Below are 21,066 nucleotides of genomic sequence, written 5' to 3'. Positions count from 1 at the left end.
GTACCAGCTATAGCTAATTAACTCTATCACAGCTGAAACCAGGACAATGGGGTAAGTCTTAAACCAGCTCTGCTGCTAAGGAAAACCTGCCCCAGACACAAGTGTGAAACACTGGCCTCCTTCAGAGGTAACCAAAGTCTTTTCACTGATCTCTCTGTCAGGTTCCCAGAGTGTTTGTAGGGTACGTTTAGGGTTGGGGGTTTTGCATTTGCAGGTTGTCAGCATGATCCATAGTTTAGGAGCACCACTGAGTTCCTCACCACCACCCCACTCTTGCCGACAAGCAAAGCTTTCTAGCATCTCTGACTGGCTCAAGACCCCTCATCCAGCTCAGCCTGTGGATAACCTAACCTCCGATTATCCAGATCTTTGTCACTTCTCATCTTGACCACAGACACAGAAAATATCAAAGCGTGACATTTCCAGCACTTATAAAGCTTCAGCCAGTACAAAAAGCTGTTGTTCATTTCCTCAGTAGCATGGGCACATCAAGCCTCGCCTTAGTGCAGTGACTTCCTTTAGGATACCGAACTCAAGTTCAAGCATTAAGTGTCCTCAGTCCTTACTTTCAAAGTGCTCCTCAGCGTAAGCCCGAGGTAGCCAAAAGAGAGACTAAAGCTCCAGTAAAAAACCTCTTGGTCAGAGCTTCACCCTGCTATGACAACAGAGCTCTCCAGAGTAGGTTTAAAGTGTACTGATGTAAGAGGAAGAGCTCTCTCAAGCTTGCTCCAAGGCTGTAGAAACAATTCCCTCAGGAGCCAGGGACTAGCACAGACCTCACTGCTTTTCACTTTGAGAGCAAGACATATACCTTAGATGGATCAGGTCTGGGCAACGTGAGCATCAAAAAGAAAAGGAAGAAGAGGAAAAAAATACACAACTTACAACACCCCCCAACACACACACAACTAAAACAATGACCAAAAAGAGAGTGCAAAGGAAACCTGAGACGTGCTGTTTTCCTTGGGGGGAAGATGAGAACACAAACATGTGGGCGCTGCACAGCCACGATGCTCAGCACACCGCCGAAGGGGGCTCAGGTGCCAGAGCCAGGGGTGAATCTCAATATTCTGAATCCCTCAGAGCTTTCCTTCCTACCTGCCCATCAAATGTCATATGCACATCAAGGAAATAGGCCCCTCCTAGTGAGACTTAGCATAAAGAAGTGTCAGCAACCTTGAAAATTATAATTCCCTTTAGCATGGTATATAGCAACAAGTCCCATAGAGCCCTGGCCTGGCTCACACCACAAGTAGTTATTGTCACATTTCTTTGCTGGAGACGTGCAGTAAATCCTACAGAGAAACAGGCCCAGCTTCCATCACAGGGTAGTGAAGATCTCTATAAAGGATTTTTTTAGAGAATACCAAGGTGTCAAAAGCAAAAAAAACCCCAAAACAAAACAAAAAAAAACCCACCTTGGAGAATGCTAAGAGAAATACACACCAAGGTCAGGGAAAATTATCTTCTCACCAGATCATAAATAATGCCAAAAATGAACTGTGGCTTGAAGGGTCAGACTCTAGTCTTACCTTCCAAGCCTTTCACAGAAGGCAGGTGGTCTAAACGGACCCTGTGGAGTCAGCTCAGTCCCAAGCTCTTATATTTCTCAGCTTTGTCCAAGGTGCACAAGACCCAGCACACAAAATAGTTCCTCCCTGATGGGCTGAAGCCCCACCAGCCCTACAGAGGGACCAGAAAGCAGAGCCATGCCAGGTGGAGCTGCCAGGTGATTTGAAGAAGCAAGCCCAGAGATGAGGCCTCCTAATTGCAGACCTGACCCCAGGGTTACAGTGGTCTCAAGAATGAGGGCAAACTCCAGAGCATTTACCTTGACACCTAAATGCTGACCCCTCTGGAAAAAGAGGGGCCTCAGTCCATGCTTTGCTGTGATCCGAAAAGGAGGAGACACCTCAGCTCTGCAGCAGGCTGCATCCTACTAGGGATGCTGTGAGCCCAGCTAAGGTCCCTGGATAGCAACAGAAAGCTCATCTGCCACAGGCACTCACATTCAGTACATGCCACCATAGCATGCTTGGTGGCATAATCTGTGACATGAGCACAAATGGATGCAGTCAAAGGTCTCAGTCAGGATCCCCCTTCTTCACTCTCTCACCCCATTAACCCCTTGCAAGCTTTGGGCTGTTAAGTAACCTTGTCTTGTAGAGTGATGCCAGGTGTCAGGTTATTTCTTAGAGAGGTGTCTCTCTGGGGGACTGCTGTCGTTCTGTTCTTTTTCTAATACTGAACATCTAATAAGCAACACCTACTACCACCTGCTACTGTTGTTCATTCACTGATCATCTCATTTTTTCCCCATTTATCACCGCAGTGATGACTGCATTCACTTTCAGTGAAAACTATTAAAAACATACAGTGCCAGCTTTTCTTCCAGAGTTGCAGGGGTCACCCAACGCCAGGGATAAAAGGTAACTCCAGTGCCCTGGCTGCGAGCCGCTTGCCTCCATTCTATAAATACCCTTAAGTTCTTTACACATCTCTAATGCTGCGTAAGTAGGACAGAATAATGCAAAATATTATGTAAAACAGTGTTAATGCAACTTCTGGTTAGATTTAAGGGAGCTAATTTCCTCTTGCTGTCACTAGCATGAATCGTGTTTCTTTCTACTGTAGGCAGTGATGTGATGTTAGGTGAAATGTGTGTGAAAAGGAGAATCGGGCCCAAAATACACAAAGATCAAGAAATTTAAGGTTATGGTTGTAAATTGCCCTGCCCACACACACAAAGTGTAATTTGCATTAGTGTAATATGACATTATCTTTCACCCCATAATACACTGTCATTATTGCTCACATTTCCATGGTATCCATTGCTTGATAGGTCCCATGAGACAGATTTTGCAAAACAGCTCAGCTCCCATTTAGGCAGTAAAATACGTGGCCGGGCTTTCGAGAGCGCTCTGTACACTGGAGGCTGAGCTTGTTTGAACAGGCAGCAGAATTGTCACAATGGGAGCTGCGAGGCGCTGAGCATTTTTTAAATTCTGGCTGTGCAGGTTCCCCTAGAGGAGAAGGGAGAAATAAAGATTCCAGCAAAGGTCTCTTTATGACTCGTTTTTGGTTTGGGTTTTTTTCCAGGCGTGCTTTACTTCCAATAACACAAACTCCAAAGTGCTGTTGCTAACTCTTGTGATTTTTATCGGGAGTCTTGGGATGCGTGGCATAAACCTTCAGGCGTGAAATCTTGCTATGACTTGACAATCTCGGATCACAGTAAAAAAAAGATAAGTTGTTTCTATTCCTCACTACTATGGGGGGAAAAAGAGGACTACAAGATTGGAGTCACAGGTCTAAAGGTCTGAAAGCCATGGGAAAAATAAAAATAATCTGTGATATTTTTTCCTTTTCCTTTTTCAAATCTCATGGTTTTAAAGCCATCTGACAACCCAGAAGCACACAATTTGTGACTTTTGAATACTTTTTTATAACAATAGTGAAATCGAGCAGACTGGTTCAGAGAGGGAAAGATGACTCTCCCATGATCTGTGACCGCAAAAAAAGGGACTAAGCAATGTATGGTACAAAACAAGGCATCACCAGGTCTACATTTCCTGCACTTCAGTGTTCCCCAGCTCCCTGCCATGATGCTACACTAGCACAGGGATATAATTTTCTTTTTGTTTTGTTTTTTTTTCTCCCAAATTTACTTCGATTACTCATTTAAAGATGTGGCAATATATTGCACACTGTGGAACGCACATGAAAAACAGCACTGAGATCAGACAACAAGTAAATAAAATTGGAGCCTGTCTTCAGTGACTGAAGACTTCCTCCAGTACTACAAGATGTGGGTCTGTTACAGCCCGCTCAGTTTGTTAAAAAGTCCCAGAGAAGCATTGATTTGCAAACCCATCAGCGTATTTATCTGAGAGTCAATAGACTTTCTTTATACTAGTCCTTCTTTTGGTTTTGATTTCCTCCCCTTCCCTCCCTCCCTCCACCACCACTTTTTCTGCATTATCCTACACACAGAGGTGCACCACACCTTCACGTGCTGTGCCCGGCAAACCCTGCTGCTTGCTTCTCATGCATTTCTCCTTCAAGCCCCACTCCTTCTCTGCTCTCCTCTCTATTGATCCTCACACTGCTCTGCTCCCCCTCTCACTGTTTCCCTGCATCCTGAACATGCCTGTCTGATTTAGGGCTCGACTGATTTGATGAAGAGCTGCACATACAGGAAAGTGCAGCTCTGAGTTACATTTCCATCTCCGATCTGTCCACCTCTCCGAGGCAAGGCATCCTTCAATGGCCTGCTCTGGGCATAAATCACATTGCTCTCTTCAGTGCTTCGCTCCACTTGGCTAGGTGACTGGGTTGGGAAGGGAGGATATAGACTGAACTCGACCCTGTCGGTCAAGTCCATCCCCTATCGGCTTTTCTCCATCCTTTCACTGCCCGCCTGCCTGGGACAGAGCCTACAGAAAGCTGGCAGCTTCATCTTTGAATGCATTTGAGTCACGCATAGCCTGACCAGGGAATGAAAAGGGCTTTTTGACCTCTTAACTTCTGTGTATGGATGCTGCGAGAGAACATCACTCTTGTCCCTGTACTATAGCCTGCTCAGGACTGTGGCTGCATGTGGATAAATCTGTGTGTGTACACATTTGCATGTTTGTAAGCATGGTTTGGGTGTCGCTGAGATGTGATAATAAATATTTACAGAGCAGCTTATACAAAGAACTGTGGATGACATAAGTTTGAATATTTGGAAAATACAACAATATCTGAGTTTCAGTTACCGCTTAACAAATAAAGCCACGAGGGCAAAAAATGTACCTGCAAAAGAGTCAAATGGAAGAGTACATTTTTGAAAGGGAATCAACATTGGAAGAGAACAAATAAGTGACAGTCCTCTTTCAGAAACACTGAGGCATCTGAAGCAAAGACTCTGTAGGGGAGGGTCTTAGAAGAGGAATCTCATAATCCCTTTGCATTTCCAACTGCTAGGGCAGGACTGTGCCTGTCAAATGCGCTTGCTTTTTGTCTGATCTAGCTGTAAATGAGACTGTTTTACAGCCTAATATATCTCAGTCAGAAGCTAATTTCACACATGCTCATCAGTGAAATTAGTGCTTCAAAAAAACACATTTAGAGAAGTAAATGTCATCACTTTTCCCCCGTGCCAAGTGTGGGGTTCATAGCCAGACTACTCTGTCTTAGGCACTGTTACAGCACCAAACACAGGTAGCTCGGTGTGGAATACAGATTTAAGGCAGGCATATAAATACAAAACGTGTTTTTCCCATTCCAGGGTTCAGCTGCTTCAGACTATTTTTATATTGGTGCTTTGGTCTAGCGACCTGAACGCAGGGCTAAGAGTTAGGAGATGTCAGTTGTATTCCTGAGTCTGCTGGTGACACTCACTGGGTCTCACTCACCTGGTTTGAAACATGAGAAGATGAAACTAACAAGCCTTGGTTTTTATTTTTGAGATCTGTAGAAGAAAAGTAGAAAACTCTGGTCTATTTGGACCCACGGAACTACTATAATAACAATAATTAATAAAGAAAAATGGAGCTAGACCAAGATTTTCCTACACAGCGCTTTTACCAGAAAAAAATGCTATTTCATTGAAATAGAAACACTTCAGTGTTGTGATAGTTATTGAAACATCATTTAGCAAAAAGAAAAGGAGGACAAGAGGAGAGGAAAGCATTTTTATACTAGAATAGCATAGTTGAGGTTTTTTGATTTTTAAACTTCTTTGTCATGACAAAGTATAGGAAAAAAATCAAAAAGCCAAACAAACCACCTAAAATTAGGCAGAATAAAACCACATTAAAATGGATGGGAAATGCTTATTCTTGTTCTGACTGAGAAAAAACACATTTAGAAAGAGCAGAACTTCCCACAAATCTGAAATTCTATTTCCTGCACAGCTAGTAATAAGAATATAACATTATATTTCTAATGCTTATACCTCCACATAAGTATTACTGCACTTACACACCAAGTATTAGCACATGTATACACTTTCTATTCAATAAAGTTGCTATGCAACACTTTGCAACAGACTTCTTCACTTCCGTACAGTGTGCCCAGCTGAAGTAATCTGCTTCCAAATGATGAATCAGTTCCTAAATTGTAAGTGGAAAAGACATCAAACAAAATGCAAGGACTCTTCTTTGCGTAAGACCAATGTGACAAGAAAAAGTAAACTGAAGAAACATTTTCCGCTCCAATGTAAAAAAAAAAAAAAAAAGTAATAACAGAAGCAAAAGAAAGTCAAATGATCAGAAATGACTACAGACTCCCTGCTCAAAGCAGGCAGAAATAAACCAAAACCAGCCTCCCCCCCAGACCTTGTGCCTTGCCGTGAGAAGGGATGAAAGAGTTAGCAGAAACAGCAACGTTTCACCTAGCAACCTGCCACACAATCGCAAAAGGATAAAAACAACAAACGGATGTGGAATTTCACCCCAAGCCCAGGACACAGACACGCCCAGAGCAGAAACCAACTACCTCTGACAGAGACCTGGAAGGTTATTTTTTTCCTCTTTACACTTGTTAGGTGACTCACAGGCCTTGTCACACCAGCTCACCACCATGGAATTGAATCACATGGTAATTGGACCAGAACAATCTCTGATTTTTTGTTTCATGCATTTTCAAACAAAACCCCAAAAGGCAGCATTCCTGGGGCTGTAGTCAGGAATGCAAGAGATAAGCAGGAATACTAATGAAGGTGTGATACCCTTCATTACCTTTTGTAATACCCTTTTGTATTACAAAACTAGGGCACCTCGTGTTTTCTCTAGTACACTTCAAAGATGACATGCGAATGGAGGAATGATCAGGCGGGGCAGAGCCACAGACTTCTTCATCCAGAAGTGAAATCCAAAATGGTCAGTAGAACATCCTGCTGAGACTTGCAAGAAATGCAATCAATTGCTGATAACCAGTAGCTAAAGATCAGCTCTAACCCTGAAGCAAGGAAGTTTGAAACCTGGAAGTGTCTCCAAGTGAGCGCTCATCCCTTGGACAATCCCATTTTATTTACTTTATTTACACAGTGCCTCTTACTTGATTTAGGGCTGGAAGGACTTCCCGTGGCAGCGAGTTTTACAACCTAATTACGAACTGGGTGGAGAACCTCTTCCTTAACGGACATTTGCCACCTTTTGGTTACACTGGATGTCCTTTCCTTCTTCTGTCACAATTCAGGTAGGAGAGTCTATGAATCCTTTACACTATACATAATAAGTACAGCACACACAAATAGCATTTGTCAGCTCCTTGTGGGATATTGTTTCAAAGCCTCACAAGTCTCACTGTAAGGAAAGACTTTCAGTAACATGTTAAAAATGAACACAGGTAAGCAGAATTTAGACATATCCGATTTGGGCATTTAAACTTCAGCCTTGCCCACCTGCCAAGAATATAAAATAAGTTTATTTAACAGGTGATACTTTTTCCTCTACCGTGTTGCTACTGTTTCCTTAGAGTCATTCTGAATTTCCTCCCTCCTAGTTTTCTGGCATCGCTTCTTTTTTTGCTTCATGTAGTATGAAATTTCTCTCAAATTTCTCCAGAAATTTCTCACTTCAGTATGTGGACTTTTCAAATGCTGGCTGATTATTAGAGTATTACTGTTCTTTGGGCGCTAAATAATCTACCCAGACAGACCCAGTGCATGAGCACTCTTCCGCTCATGCAGTAATCACACAGGTTCCTAATCACTTTGTCCATTCTCCTGATAATAAACTGACGTTATTGAGTCCACATGGCCAGACTCCTCTGTGAAAATCAGTCCCTACCTGGCTGCCCACGTGAAGGCCTTTGAAATGGCCACCGGTGAATGCTGGGCCACATTGTCCCATCGCAGCCTTCTGAACATGGCCAAATATCTGCCTTTGGGATTAACTCCCCTGCCCCTCCCCAAATATCTCACGCTCCCACCAAGACCTCAATCTCTCTCTGCCTCCCGCTGTGTTATTCCCCTCTTTCCTTGCTAGCACCTGCAACTCCTCCAGCTTCGTATCATCAGTACATCTCACTAAGAGACTTTCCTTTTGCTTCAGATCAGTAATGAAGAACTTTAAAAAAGACATTAAAAAAAGATTTGTGGCCAAAGGTCCCATTAATTATGTTTGCTGTACCCCACTAGGCACCTTCTTCCAACGCAGCTCATTCCCATTTATCATAAGCCTTTGTTTACAGCCTCTTCGCCAGTTTTCAACCCTCAATTCAGCGCTTCCTCTCCCAGGGAATCCGATTTTTCTTTTTTTTTTAATTAATTAACGGCCGGATGTCTTTCTTCCAAAATGTTCTCTGCATATAACTACAGATTTATGTAGCAAGAAAGATACATAAAGGTTTAACCACAGAGTGGAAATTAAAACAGCATCAATTTCATACAGGTAAAGTTTTATACTGATAAAAGGAGCAGACAGGCAGCGTCACGGCTGGGACAGTCAGGGGAAATTCAACAGCCTGTGCTCTGCAAAGGCCAGGCAAGGTGATCAAAATCACCCCTGGTGCCTCCACATGGATGGAGCAGGTCTCTGGTTGGGCCAGTTCTGATGCCGCTCACACTGCTCCTCCCTGGGACAGCTCCTGCTGGCGGGGGAGTGACTCCGGCTGTTCCGGGAGATAAACAGGAATAACACAAGGCCTCGACTTTTTGTCAGTCAAGCTTTGCTCCGGACCGCTGGTGTCCAGCAATTAATATGGCAGATATCTGCAGGAGTCAATTGGATACCGTTCAAGATGGTCCCACTCACCACCAAGGTTAAGTCTACCCTGATAACAGGGATCAGCCTCAAAGTGGTCTTTGAGCACAGACTCACAGGACTCCTTATGAAGCAGGGAGGAAAGGGGGCTGCATAACATGAGGACGGTGCTGCCCTCACCCTCATGGAAGGGGTGAGCTTGACACGCACAACATCCAGGCCACTTCCTCACAGAAGAGATGCCCCCGCCGCAGTGCATGCCCACAGCCAGGACCGTGGCTGGCTCCCAGCCCTCTCCTCTCTGGAAAAGGGGCAGAGAGATGGAGCCAGGCTGGGGAAGTTGTTCTGCTGACAGTCGATAGCCAAAAGGTTGTTCTTGGCTCCCATCTTTATCACCCCATGATGGACCTGTTATATGCCTGGGCATATGCTCAGTGCCCAAACCAGCTGCTTCTCTGCCTGGCACCCTCCTGCCACGTTGGGCACACAGGACTGTGCCTCCATTCCTCCATCACACCTTCCAGCACCCTCTGTCCCTGGCTGTTGCCCAGAGATAAAAATACACCTGGGAAAAGGGACAAGACCCCTTTCTAGAAGGGCTCTGCATGGAGCCAGAGACCCTCAAATCCGCCTCCATAGCATGTTTGAGAAATAGGTGGCATTGTGAAAGTGACTTTAGCACAAGGAAAAACATATGATGCAGACTGGGAGGTCGACTGTGCAAACTTCCTCAGATCTGGAAAAGAAAAACGAGCATCTGAGCTCGAGCGAAGGATTAAGAGAGCTCTGGCAAGGTCTTAGCCACTGCAGACAGCCTGATTAGGGAGATTATGGGGAAGAGCAACTTCCTGCCATTCTGCAAGACAGAAAAACTTGTGGAAGAAACGCCTAAAGTCTCACAGGGCTGCATGTAGCAGCTGCTGCCTTTGCACAGGGGATAGCCAGAAACATTGGAGTGACACAGTGGACCAAGTTCAGTGCTCTTGCAACCCCTCAACCCCAACAGCTTGCAACCAGCCCGCTGCTTCACTTCCATCCACCCAGATACAACCACTGCGAAGCCTGAGCCACCTCCATTGATGTTTCCTGCAGTTAAATAGCGATGGCAATGCCTGCTTACTTGCTCCAGGGTTGCAGGAAGAACAACACTGACTTGAGTGAAAAAAAAAAAAAAATGAAAAAAAAAAAAAAAAAAAGGAGAGGCAGAGGAAGGGAAGAAGAGGGAAGAAACAGTTCAGCACCAATAAAAGCTGCAAAGCACAGCAAAGAGGCTGGTCTTGTCCCCATCCCATGGGAAGGGAGGAGGCGAGGGCTGTGGAGGGGCCACCAGTGCAGGGCATGTGGGAGCAGCACGTGTGTGTGGCACATGCCCCAGGGCTGCGGCTCGTATCTCAGGGCTGCAGCACCTCTCTGGTTTGCATGCAGACCTGAGCTGAGGAATGTTTCTTAGACCTGAACAGCACCAGCGAGCAGCAGTTCAGCTGCTGACACATCCAGGCTCGCACGCAGCCCTGGCAGCCCTATGCCCAGCGGCGCTCAGCCCAGCTCATACACACATGCCAGCTTGCAGGGGGGATAGTCGGCACAAAAGAGGAAGTACAAAGCTCAGGGTGAGGACGAGAGACAAAATAGCTGGTGGTACACACCCCTAAGCTGTAATAGCATGAAAATTTTTCAGATGAGAGGATCTGGAAGAGCGTGTGAAAGCCTGAGCAAACCAATTCTCCCTGCTTCCACCAGCTCACCCCTCTCCAGACCTCACACACATCCCTTTTTGAGGCTGCAGATGTTATCAAACCTTCGATGTCCTTCAGTAAGAGCGAGAAAAACCCTTTCCTTTACTGCACATTGTTCAGCTTCAGCTCCTGAGCCATCAGCATGGCCCTGCATGAAGGATGACCAGGGCAGATATGCTGGGAGACTGTAGTTTTCCTGCCCATCCAATGACACCTCTTGGCCCCATGATGGGGAAAAGCCTGCACACACCATGCAGCAGCCTCCACTCAGTTTGCACCTGAACCCAGCTTGGAAAACACCACCACACACATCCTTACTGATCACGTATTCCCCACAACCCAAGCTGAGCAGGTGTGAGAGGGAAGCATGACTTACTAGGCACACGGTTGATAGCTTTCAGGGGTCTCAGGACGCGGACAGTACGGATTGCAGATAAGTTAATGTTTTGGAGATCCAGGGAGTACTCCACCATCCTGCAGAAGGGGGGGGAGAGAGAGAGAGAAGAAGAAAGTTTAAAAGAATCCAAAATCTTGGCTTGAGTCACAGAGTCGTCATTTCTTCATTGAAGGTTTCTGGAAGTCATGGGGACGAAGCCTGAGTCTTTGGGAGCAAAGCTGAAGCCTCCGAGAGCAGGACTGGCACTCACGGCTCCCCTGTGCAGAAAACACAGCCTCCCCTGCGCAGAAAACACAGCCTGTCTGTGGGACAGCAGCAAGGCAACACGGCTCCCCTGTGCAGAAAACACAGCCTGTCTGTGGGACGGCAGCAAGGCAGCAAGCAGTGAGAGCGTACCGTGAGGACGCAGGCCAGGAGCTGCGATAACACTTACCTGCTGTGACTGTCAGGAGGGAAAGGTGCTGCAAGAAGATGCCCCAACGAGGAGCGTGTGCTCCTGATGAGGGCACACATGCAGGGTGGACATTTCCCACGAGGCCAGGAGGAGAGGGGCTGCACAGGCAGTTCTGCTGAGCATTACCTGCAGCGCAGCGGGGTGCTGCCCATGTTCCTCTCATCTCATAGTGCAGGATGATGTACCTGGAGGCAGCTTCAGCTAACCTGTTTTACCTCATATAGAAGCAAACTCTCTACTTAAAGCAGTAACTGCTTTGGCTAGGTGGGAAGCCTTCTCCCATAGCTGTGAATCACTCTTTTCTGACACCAACCAAAAGGGGAAAAGCCTAATTTTAGGACATATGCTAGACCTTAGCTTTCCTAACCCAACAGCGTGCTCCCTAAATAACTTCAGAGTGTAAATAGCTATGACTAATGCATTGGCTTTGCTGCAAGAGCAGCAGGTGCAGGTGAAAAAAACTGACCTGGCCCAGCATGCCTTAGCCCAGCGCTCCCCTCCTCGCTCAGTATGGTCCATGTCCAGTAACTTGCCTGCCTCTTGGAAAGCACGGAGAGAAACTGAATTATGCTAACCATTTACCCTGGCCAGCAATTTCCGCCCGAGGATCTCAAAGCATTTTGCATGTTTTAGTCAACATAGATGCATGAGACCTCTGGGAAGACATGGGCTGTCGTCACCAGCTTCCCCGGGGTGACCCTGATGTGCAGAGGGGATCAAGACAGTGACAAAATCAGCAGGTGAAACAGCAGTGGAGTCAGGACAGGAACTGTTTCTCCTGAATCTCTTCTCAGATGTGAATAATGAAGCTACAAAAAAAGCTCCTTTTTCTTTCCAACATGCTCAAGAGACAGGGAGGGAACAGGTGACACAGACTTCTGTTACTGCACCCCTTCTTAAACCAAAAACATCACAATTTATATAGAAAGACCCACAAGTCAATAGTCCAGTAGCTTAAAGTCCACCCAAATCCCCCTGCCCAGGAACCACTGAGAAGTGAATCAGAGAAGGTAAGTGAGACGTTGAGAGGGAAATGGGGTACAGCCAGTCTGTAAGAAATATCAGAGAGAGGACTTGAGCAAAACTTGAGTGAAATGGACTGATCGACAGATTCAACATTGATCACCCTTTTCACTCAAAAGGACCTTGAAGAACAAATGTCTGGTTATCTGTCTACACCTTTCACAAAAGGGACTTGTCAGAGTGATAGATTTTCAAACACAATGGGGTAAACCTGTCGAAGTGTTGTGACTATTCTCTCTCATGCTCTCTTTCTCCCTCTCCCTCATTCCTTTCACTCTGTTCTCTCATGCACTTTTAGGGTAATTACATGAAATAATTCTTCCTCTGAAATGCAGTGGTATTCATTTACCTCCCTGGAGCTGTCAGTTCCACATACACTGAGTGCAGAAGGAGAGAGGAGGGATTTCATGCAGATAATCAAAATATTCACAACCCCAAAAAAATGCCACCCAAAAAACCCCCACCCTAAACCAAGCAGCAATACTAAGATAGCCTACAGAAAGCATTAGTGATAGAGGCTTAGGATCCAGTCAGATGAAATTGGGAATTGTGTATAAAGGAGGAAAAACACACACTGATATAAACGCACAGACATGGGGCATCACACAAAGGACATAACCGCGTGGTGTAGATGAACGCAGTGCAAAGGGTCTTGAGTAAGCACTGATCAACCTTCCTCCAAAAGCATAAAGCAAGATTGCCTCATCAGTGTGTTGTTGCTCCAGAATTAGACAAACCTACTGAAACTTTGGAACTACAGTTACGGCCAAAGCACCGTATAGACGTGGCTGTATTGCTCCCAGGACGTGGGCTAACATCTCTTCACACCACAGAGACCTGACATGTAGAGGCAGCTTCATGACTGAAGGAGTCCCTACGCTACAGTTTGTTATAGGAGGTAGGTATACACACAGAAACAAAAAGCTTGGTGAAGTCCCACAGAACATCCTTTCCTCTCCTAAAAAACCACGTCCCCTAGAGCACTGGGTTGAGGTCAGACCTCTGAAGGCAAAAAAAATTATTTTTGAGCACTAGCAGAACAACCTGAAACACACTCTGTCAGATGCCAAATAAAAAAATAGCCCAAAAATATGTCTAATTTCAAAAAGTGGTCTTTTCTGAACTGCAGGTGACCAAATGAGAAGTCCTGAAGAACACCATGGCCCTCACAGAAACTGAGCACAGGGGAACAGCACAGAGCTAGGGCCAAGATGAAATCAGTGGGCAGAGGTGACATCTTTTCTTAGACTTAGCCATGCAAAATTCATTTAAAAATAGAACCTCCATTTACAAATCATTCAAGTTTTGTCCTCTTGTGGCTACAGCCATGTTGCTAGCATTACAATGGGAGTCACCTTAACCAGGTGCGCATTGCTGCCCTCTCCTAGGTTGAATGAGCTTTCCACCTGCATGGCACAGTCTGCGTGTCACTAGAAAAGTAATAATCATCAAAGTAGTGAGCACAGGTCCTTCTGGAGCAAGACGAATGCTACCCTAGCTGCAACTGTGCAGTTCCTACAGCCAGTGAACCAGCCTCCTGCAGCCCTCAGTGGCTGCAGATTTGCTGCTATTACGTTCCAGTTTAGCTAGGAAAAAAAGGCCAAACAGTCAATCACTGCCAATGAAAACATCAGACTGCTCCCAAGGACGGGTCAGAGAAGGGTAACTGTTAAATTTTTCAGAGAGCAACTTCTAGCAAAAGCGAGCTCAGCCCTAGCAGGCCCCAGGCCTTCGGCTTGCTTAGCAGACCTCTTCTGCCTACGGTTCTTCCTGAGGCCTCCTGGTCTTGGCTGTAATAACAGAGACGCATCCAGGATGCTTAAATCTCTGCGGATGAGTTATGCCTATTGTAGTCACATAAATCATATCCAAAACAACTCCAACACAATTCCAGTGCAATTTTGCATTAGGGCCACTCGTTCTCACCTTTTCATTCCTAGTGATGGCTTTAGCATCAGCTTATGTTCACGCTTCTCTTTGCACAAAGGTAGCGTGCCCATACCATGATGGACTGCAGGTGACTGGGGTGAAATGAAACTCCATTGATTAACAGAAAGTCCCACATTTTCTGTGTGGGTAAAACCAATGAATCCAAATGTTGCCCCCTTTCTCTAATGAAATGGGATCTCTAAGCGACTCTGCTGGAGTCTCTGGGCATCTGCAGCATTTCAGGGATTGCCAGCCTAGCTGTTTTTCCTCTTATCTTTCTCCAGCCAGCCCTGCTCCCCTCTGCCTGGAAACCCTATACACATAACCCCTCTAGGTTTGGGCTGTACTTGATCTCCTACTGCCACATGTGGAGGTGGTAACAGGTTGACAGAGTCAAAAGGGCCTGTCACAAAAAGTGGTCAGCCAGAACCTGGCAGCAGATTTATGTCAGTAGGTTCGTATTTTCCCATGTCTGTGTCTCAAGATCTTGTGATGGTGGATTATGCACATGGTGCTTATTTGGACTGTCAGGCAGGCACCCGACCTTCAGGGCTTGAATCCTTATTGCACCAGCAACCCGGGAACCGTGTGTTTGCTGGGTGTTCATAAACCAAGAGCAGGGAAACGTTAAAGCCAGTACAAAACGGTTGCATCCTTATTAAACTCCAGGAGTTTTCCAGGCTCCTTATCCTTGCTTTGTGGCAGCTCGGTGCCATGAGCAAGGGTAGCCCCCACAACCTGACTGCCCTTCATCTATTTCTCCCCTCTTTCTTGGCTGCTTTAAGCATGTCTTGTTTGTAAAAGCCTTAGTTTCTTTAAGTTCCAGAGGCAGACAAAGTCTAGGAAGTGTGTGGGGGGGGAGCCTGTGCTGGTTGTGAGCTGTCCTTTCCCCTCATCGTGACGGGGCAGGGGGGAATGCACCTCTCCTGAGGGAAACAGCAGCTCATTTCTGGCACCACTAAAGCATTTTGCAGCCTCTGGTGTGGGTGGGCAAGTGCAGGGGCAGGTTAGGAAGCTGGAACTATGCTAAATCAGAGAGAAACTCCTGATCTGTGATGGAATTTGAGCACTGAGCTGTCAAGATAATTGAATTTATACAGTAATTCTTCTTCTCTTGCTAGAGATTTTCTTCTTCAAAACTTTCCACATGAAACTCTTCTGGAAGGAGAGGAGATTGACACGCACACTGTCCCCACACCATATGGCTCAATGTTGATGCATGGTGGGAATGTTGGGACAGTGGGAAATAGGACGGGGCACCAGCTGCATGCATGGGGTTCATCCTGCAAAAGCAGGGGGGATGCCTGGCGGGGGATGCCTGGCGGGGGATGCCTCTCCACTCGACCTCTGCCTCCCTCCCCACTCTCAAGGTATTCCACCTCCTCCCTACCCCCTCTCTCTTGTTACATCCCTCTGACTCATGCCCGCCTGCAACATTTCCACATCTCATTTTAATCTTCCTCCTTAACTTCCAGTTTTTCCATTTGGCCCTTGCCTTTCCTTCATCTTTTTCCACTTTGCCTCATATCCTTCAATTCTCTTCCCAATCCTTTCTTTCCTCTTTCATCTTCCTCTTTATTCCTTTTGCCCCTTTCCCTACTGATCATCTTCCTGCTTCCTCCTCCGACTTAAGTCTTTGCCTTGCAGATAAACATTAGCCTATACCCAGGTAAGTCTGCTCAGCTGAACACACAAGAGACCTTGAGCTTAACAGAGATGAGAACAGCTAGTGTGGGGAACAAGTGAGCAATTTGTTAGCACATTGACCATGTCCAGAAAACACCTGGTCTGGTGTACCTCCATCCCATGCCAGGCCACTGGAGCGGACAGCGAGCACACAGGGACAAGGGGGCATGCAAACCACCATCATCGCAAACCATCACTGCTCATGAGGTCTCAACAACAGCAGAATAGCTTCATCAGCTACAGCTTGGCACTTCTTTTGCTCCTCTGCACCTGTAAGTGGGCTTGGATCTGTCTTGGCACTCTCCACTTCTCCAGCAGCAATGAAACTCGGGAGAGAAGATCGATGCTCATTGCCCAACAGCAGAAATGCATGGCCAGCGTGGCTCTGTGCCAGGCACGGGAGAGCAGACCGACCAGCAGGATGGAGCAATAAAAAATAAGACTATTTAAAATAGACATAGCAAGAATATGAAAACCGTGTAAGAAGTCCACAAAATTCAGACTTTATCTTGCTGTACGTGTAACCCAAGATAAGGTACTTATGCAGTGCCTGGCTAGCAGCTTCCTTGCAATTACATTTGATGAAATCCATGATTAAAACAGTTCAAACACTACCATTTACCTCTTCATGTTTACATCTCCTTATACATTTATTAAATACTTATTAACTTTCCTAATCTTAGCTCCTGAACTTCTATTTGCTGAAAATTAGCAGCCAAGAAATAATATTTAAAATGTATTCTGGAAGCATTCATGAAAAACACCAAGACAGTATTTTTCTTATGACACAAAGCCAAAATGTTTTTGTCGAATTCAAAAGCTGCCTAATTCCCCTTCTCTGATAGGGGTTTTCAATTGAAATCTAATTAACTGCAGTCTAATCAATTCATATTTCTTTGTCAAATAAATTTGGGTTTGGCACTAAAGCCAGAAACTTCATGGCTGTGACTTCCTAGCTGTAATTTCAGGCTTGCTATGAGTCTCTGTGCAAAGTGAAGCTTTTCCTGCCTGTGGACTTCTATTTGGTCCTTGCATCTACGAGCAGCTGGGATGACCAAAGCAGAAGATTGTTTGGTTGCTCTCTGGTCTGAATTCCTTCAGCTTCTCAGCTATGTCAGGGGTCTATGCCTGATGTTTACCTGTATCATGACTAGATATGATTTAACCAATGTCTTCTGTGTACAAGAATATGCCTTTCTGTCCTCGGCTCCTTGATTTGGCCATCAAATTCCACAGACTGGAATTTCTACCACTTCAAAGATCCAGAACATAGGAGTCACAGGGAAAATATAAGACTAAGTCTGCCAGTTTTCCCTGTCTGAATTTTTAATTCAGATATCAGCCAAAAGTTGGAGCTGACGTCTCTCCATTTACCAAGGTGTCCATCCTTCTAATATGTGAGCCATGTGTGAGCCATCCCACAGCTCAAATCTCCCACCTACAGTTTGTGGGGTGGTGGTGGGAGACTGATTTACCCCTAAATCCTCCCACGTCTGTAGTACACACTGCCTCTGCCCTGGCTTCGAAGACTGGGGCTACAATGCAAAGAAGGAGCAAAGCCGGTCCTCTCACTGGACAATGCACTCCAATGGTCCCGTATCGCCCCTCTTATATTAATGAGCCATTCTGATGAAAGGAAATTAAAAAGCATGTGCATCGCTAGATCCATTCTGTGGCCAGAGATGTAGCAGTGGGCAGGGGACATGGAGAACGGGGCTGGCCAGGCTCCCCCAGGGGCTCTATTAGCTGAATCTGTGGTGTGCAAAAAAGGGAGGACAGGCAGCAAAATCCACTTACTGGTGCCCACGACTGCCTGGATAGTAGGGACCATCAGCGTTGGAGCAACCGCAAAGGAGGCAGGAGGAAGAGCACACAGCTGAACAGCTAGAGTGTGGGGCACGTGTGGCATTCAAGACACCTCCTGTCAGCCCTTGCCAAGGCTGGACGTGCCCTAGCTTGTACGCAAGGAGAGCTATAAGCAGACAGGCACCAGTAAGGGATGAATCCAATCTCTTGCAAACCCATCTGGAGACATCAGAAGCAGAGCCAGGAGATTTTGACAAGGCCTGCCCAGATGCTGGGCAAGAGAGGAGGGCTACTGTTTCCACCCCGAGTCTGCAGCTACAGGATGCACACGTACCAGCGGAGAGAAAAAACACACAGCGCATGCAAACAGGCTACTTGCCAGCCCCAGGACTGCAGGGCTCCCGGGCAGGACCTACTTTTTAAGATTTCTGCACCATGCCAGCCCTTTTGCTCTACAACTGGAGCCACATCCTTACTTGTCCCCAAAGGTCCCAGGGGCTATGACAGAAATTAAAGGCGTCCCCTTTTCCCTGCTCAGAGAGTTGTGTTGTGGCCCATGCCCCCATTTCCTTCGCTTGCTCACAGCTGCAAGAAGGCACAACCTTTACCGGTGCATTGGGAATGGGCAAGGGCACAGGGCACCAGCCCGCATGGGGTGTGCTAAACACATGCAGGCCCCCAGCCACATCAGGGCTGCAGTCACCTATGGACTCGTCCTTAAAAATGTTGTTTTCGCGGATGCTCTGGCTCCCACCTGACGGGTTATTTGGACCTGATCTTTTGCTATATGGACATAGGTTGCTCTGTGGTGCAGGAGGCACAGGGCTGCCAGGCCCCAGCACTGAACCTGCTATCAGCTCGCTTGATATATACTTGAAGAGCAAGCCGTGCAGGCATTTGCACACATTTTGCACAGTTTGGTGCCTCCGGGGCCAGGCTTCAAAACGCACCCTAAATAAATGAGCCAAACTCCTTTCAACACCTACCGTAGAAAGGATGGAATAACATCATATGGGATGTGGCCAGACATTACACAGTAGGCCTCTAAATTGCTCTGCAAGCCACAGTGTACCCAGCTAAGCAGTCCTGCTTCTCTCTTTTAAAGTTAGAGCTAATCATGCTACAAAAGGACAATTCTGCTGACACAAAAACTGGAAGATAGAAGAAAAAAAAAATCCCTTGCTAGTAAAACAAGGACTGCAAACATTACATCCTTTTTTCCCCCTTTATAAAAAAAATAATAAAGAGACTATAATTCTGTTAGTAAAAAGTAAGACATTTCTTCAGGGAATGATAGATCAATTACTAATTACACAGTCAGCTCCAGAACTATGATGCTTAGTATTCTTAAAAAAATAACCAGCAACTGTCCCTCCCCTCCAGTACAAAACATTTTTTAACCTTTTTTTTTTTTTTAATTGCTCTGCAAGCAAAAGTTGCTGAAAGCTTCCAGAGCCTGTGAGACTGGGCCCTTGCTGCCTGGAATGTGATTTATTTCACACCCTTGAACACTCAGATTTCTCTCCAAACTGTCTACTAAGAGAAAACATCAGTTTCTTAATAGTTTCGGAGACATGATATGAAAAGACATAAGCAGGTTTTCACACTGTGATAAGAAAGCCAGAGGGACTCGGCAAGCTCAGATGACTGAAAACGGGTGGACGGGGCCTCACTTTTGAAAACCAGGAGTCTGAACATGGGCTCCGAGCTCTGTATTTCATTGCCGGGGGGGAGAAAAAGGGTGTCTGTATTTTGGTCCTGCGAGCCTGCTGGTGTTAGGTTTTTTTGTTTTGGTTTGTTTGTTTGTTTGTTTGTTTGTTTTAAACAAAGCTAAAGATTCACGTGGTAGGGAATTAGCTTTTAGGGAGGCAAAAAATCAGAGGCAATAATTGAGAACTACACATAACACATGCAGAGTACCACTGCCTCCTTGTTTTGATTCTTCTCTGGTGTGATTCATTTCGTTTTGATGACTGCTTTCATTTCAATATGTTGCACATCTATGGATAGTTTTACTAGGAGAAAGCAAATGAAATAATTAGTATCATTAAGGAGGAAAAAGGGAGTGCATGTTGGGGGGGGGAGGGCTGTGCTTCTGATATTTCTGCCTTTGGTTAAGATGCTATTTAGCCTGCTGCTTGCTGGTTTCCATCTTTATCTGATCACTGGTTGAAACACCTAATTGCTGTATTTATTACAGTTTTCTTTAACTTGCCACAATTTTATAGAAACTTTCATTTAGCATCGAAGATTAGCTAACTAGGATTTTCTGAGCATTCTGCTGTTTACACTGCTGCTAATAAGTATTTAATGGTCTGAGATTTTAAAGTCATAACTATGCAAATTCTGGCAAGGTCCCTGAAGGACCATACTTAATTAAAAGCAAAGAGAAAGCAGAAGATCGGCAACACACTTCCCCGTCTTGCAAGATTAAGGCCGAACAGTGTGTTTCAGGCTAAGTGGCATCCTCCTGGCGTGGAAGGGCACTGCACGGTGCCAATTTTGTTTCCTGGGAATGGGTGGGCATTAGAGGCTAGGGGGCTGGTACCTCTCATCCTTCAGAGAGCTGCCACCCCCTTTCCTGGGCTGAAAGGCAGAGGGATGAACTTGGGTCCGTAAGTGTAAACCGGTGGCTTCCTGGTAAGGAGAGAGTCAGTGTTCAGAGGTACACTCACTGATGCTGCACAGGTTTGAAAAAAGCTTGGATGGATGGATTCAGGAAGCAGCACCACTGCAGGTTTATGGAAGAAAGGATGCAATATCTAAGGAATTAGGGGAAGCAGAAATCAAGGACAGTAGATAACTATCAGAGAGAGAAAGTACAAATAATAATAACAACAATCTCAGTTAACAGCGAGCAATACTTCCCAGGCTCCCAGTGTGGAAGCTGCATAAAGCACTCATGAAGAAGCAGCTAGCCAAAAGGCACAGGGAGCAAGAAGAAATGTTCTGCTCAATCTAAGGGGCTATCAGGCATGCCTGAGAAAGGACCTCCAGCTGTACAAAGATGCCAGAAAACCCTCTCCAAAGGCTGCATAACTACTCAGAAAGGAAAGGATGCTTTGGAAAAGAAATGAGATAGTATGGCAGCACAGCTACCCTGATAAGTGAAACAAGATTTAAAAAGCAAACTTAGGAAGGTTTTCAAACTTCCAGGACAATATTTACCCATGATAGAATCATAGAATCATTAAGGTTGGAAAAGACCTCTAAGATCATCAAGTCCAACCGTCAACCCAACACCACCATGCCCACTAAACCATGTCCCTAAGCGCCTCATCTACACGTCTTTTAAATACCCCCAGGGATGGGGACTCCACCACTTCCCTGGGCAGCCTGTTC

General features: G+C 45.8%; 1 protein-coding gene across 1 annotated transcript in view; it reads right to left on the bottom strand.

Annotated features, from left to right (window-relative positions):
- CACNA1I (calcium voltage-gated channel subunit alpha1 I) overlaps positions 1–21,066 on the bottom strand; it is a 165,795-nt gene that overhangs the window by 61,302 nt on the left and 83,427 nt on the right. The window contains 1 exon segment of the mRNA XM_019474817.1: positions 10,806–10,903. Within this exon segment, the coding sequence (XP_019330362.1) occupies positions 10,806–10,903 (98 nt within the window).

Source organism: Aptenodytes forsteri, unplaced genomic scaffold (genome assembly GCF_000699145.1).
Source record: "Aptenodytes forsteri isolate BGI_AS27 unplaced genomic scaffold, ASM69914v1 Scaffold284, whole genome shotgun sequence".
NCBI classification, from domain to species: Eukaryota; Metazoa; Chordata; class Aves; order Sphenisciformes; family Spheniscidae; genus Aptenodytes; species Aptenodytes forsteri.
The sequence above is the reverse complement of the archived record's forward strand: the minus strand, read 5'-3'. Positions and strand labels throughout refer to the sequence as shown.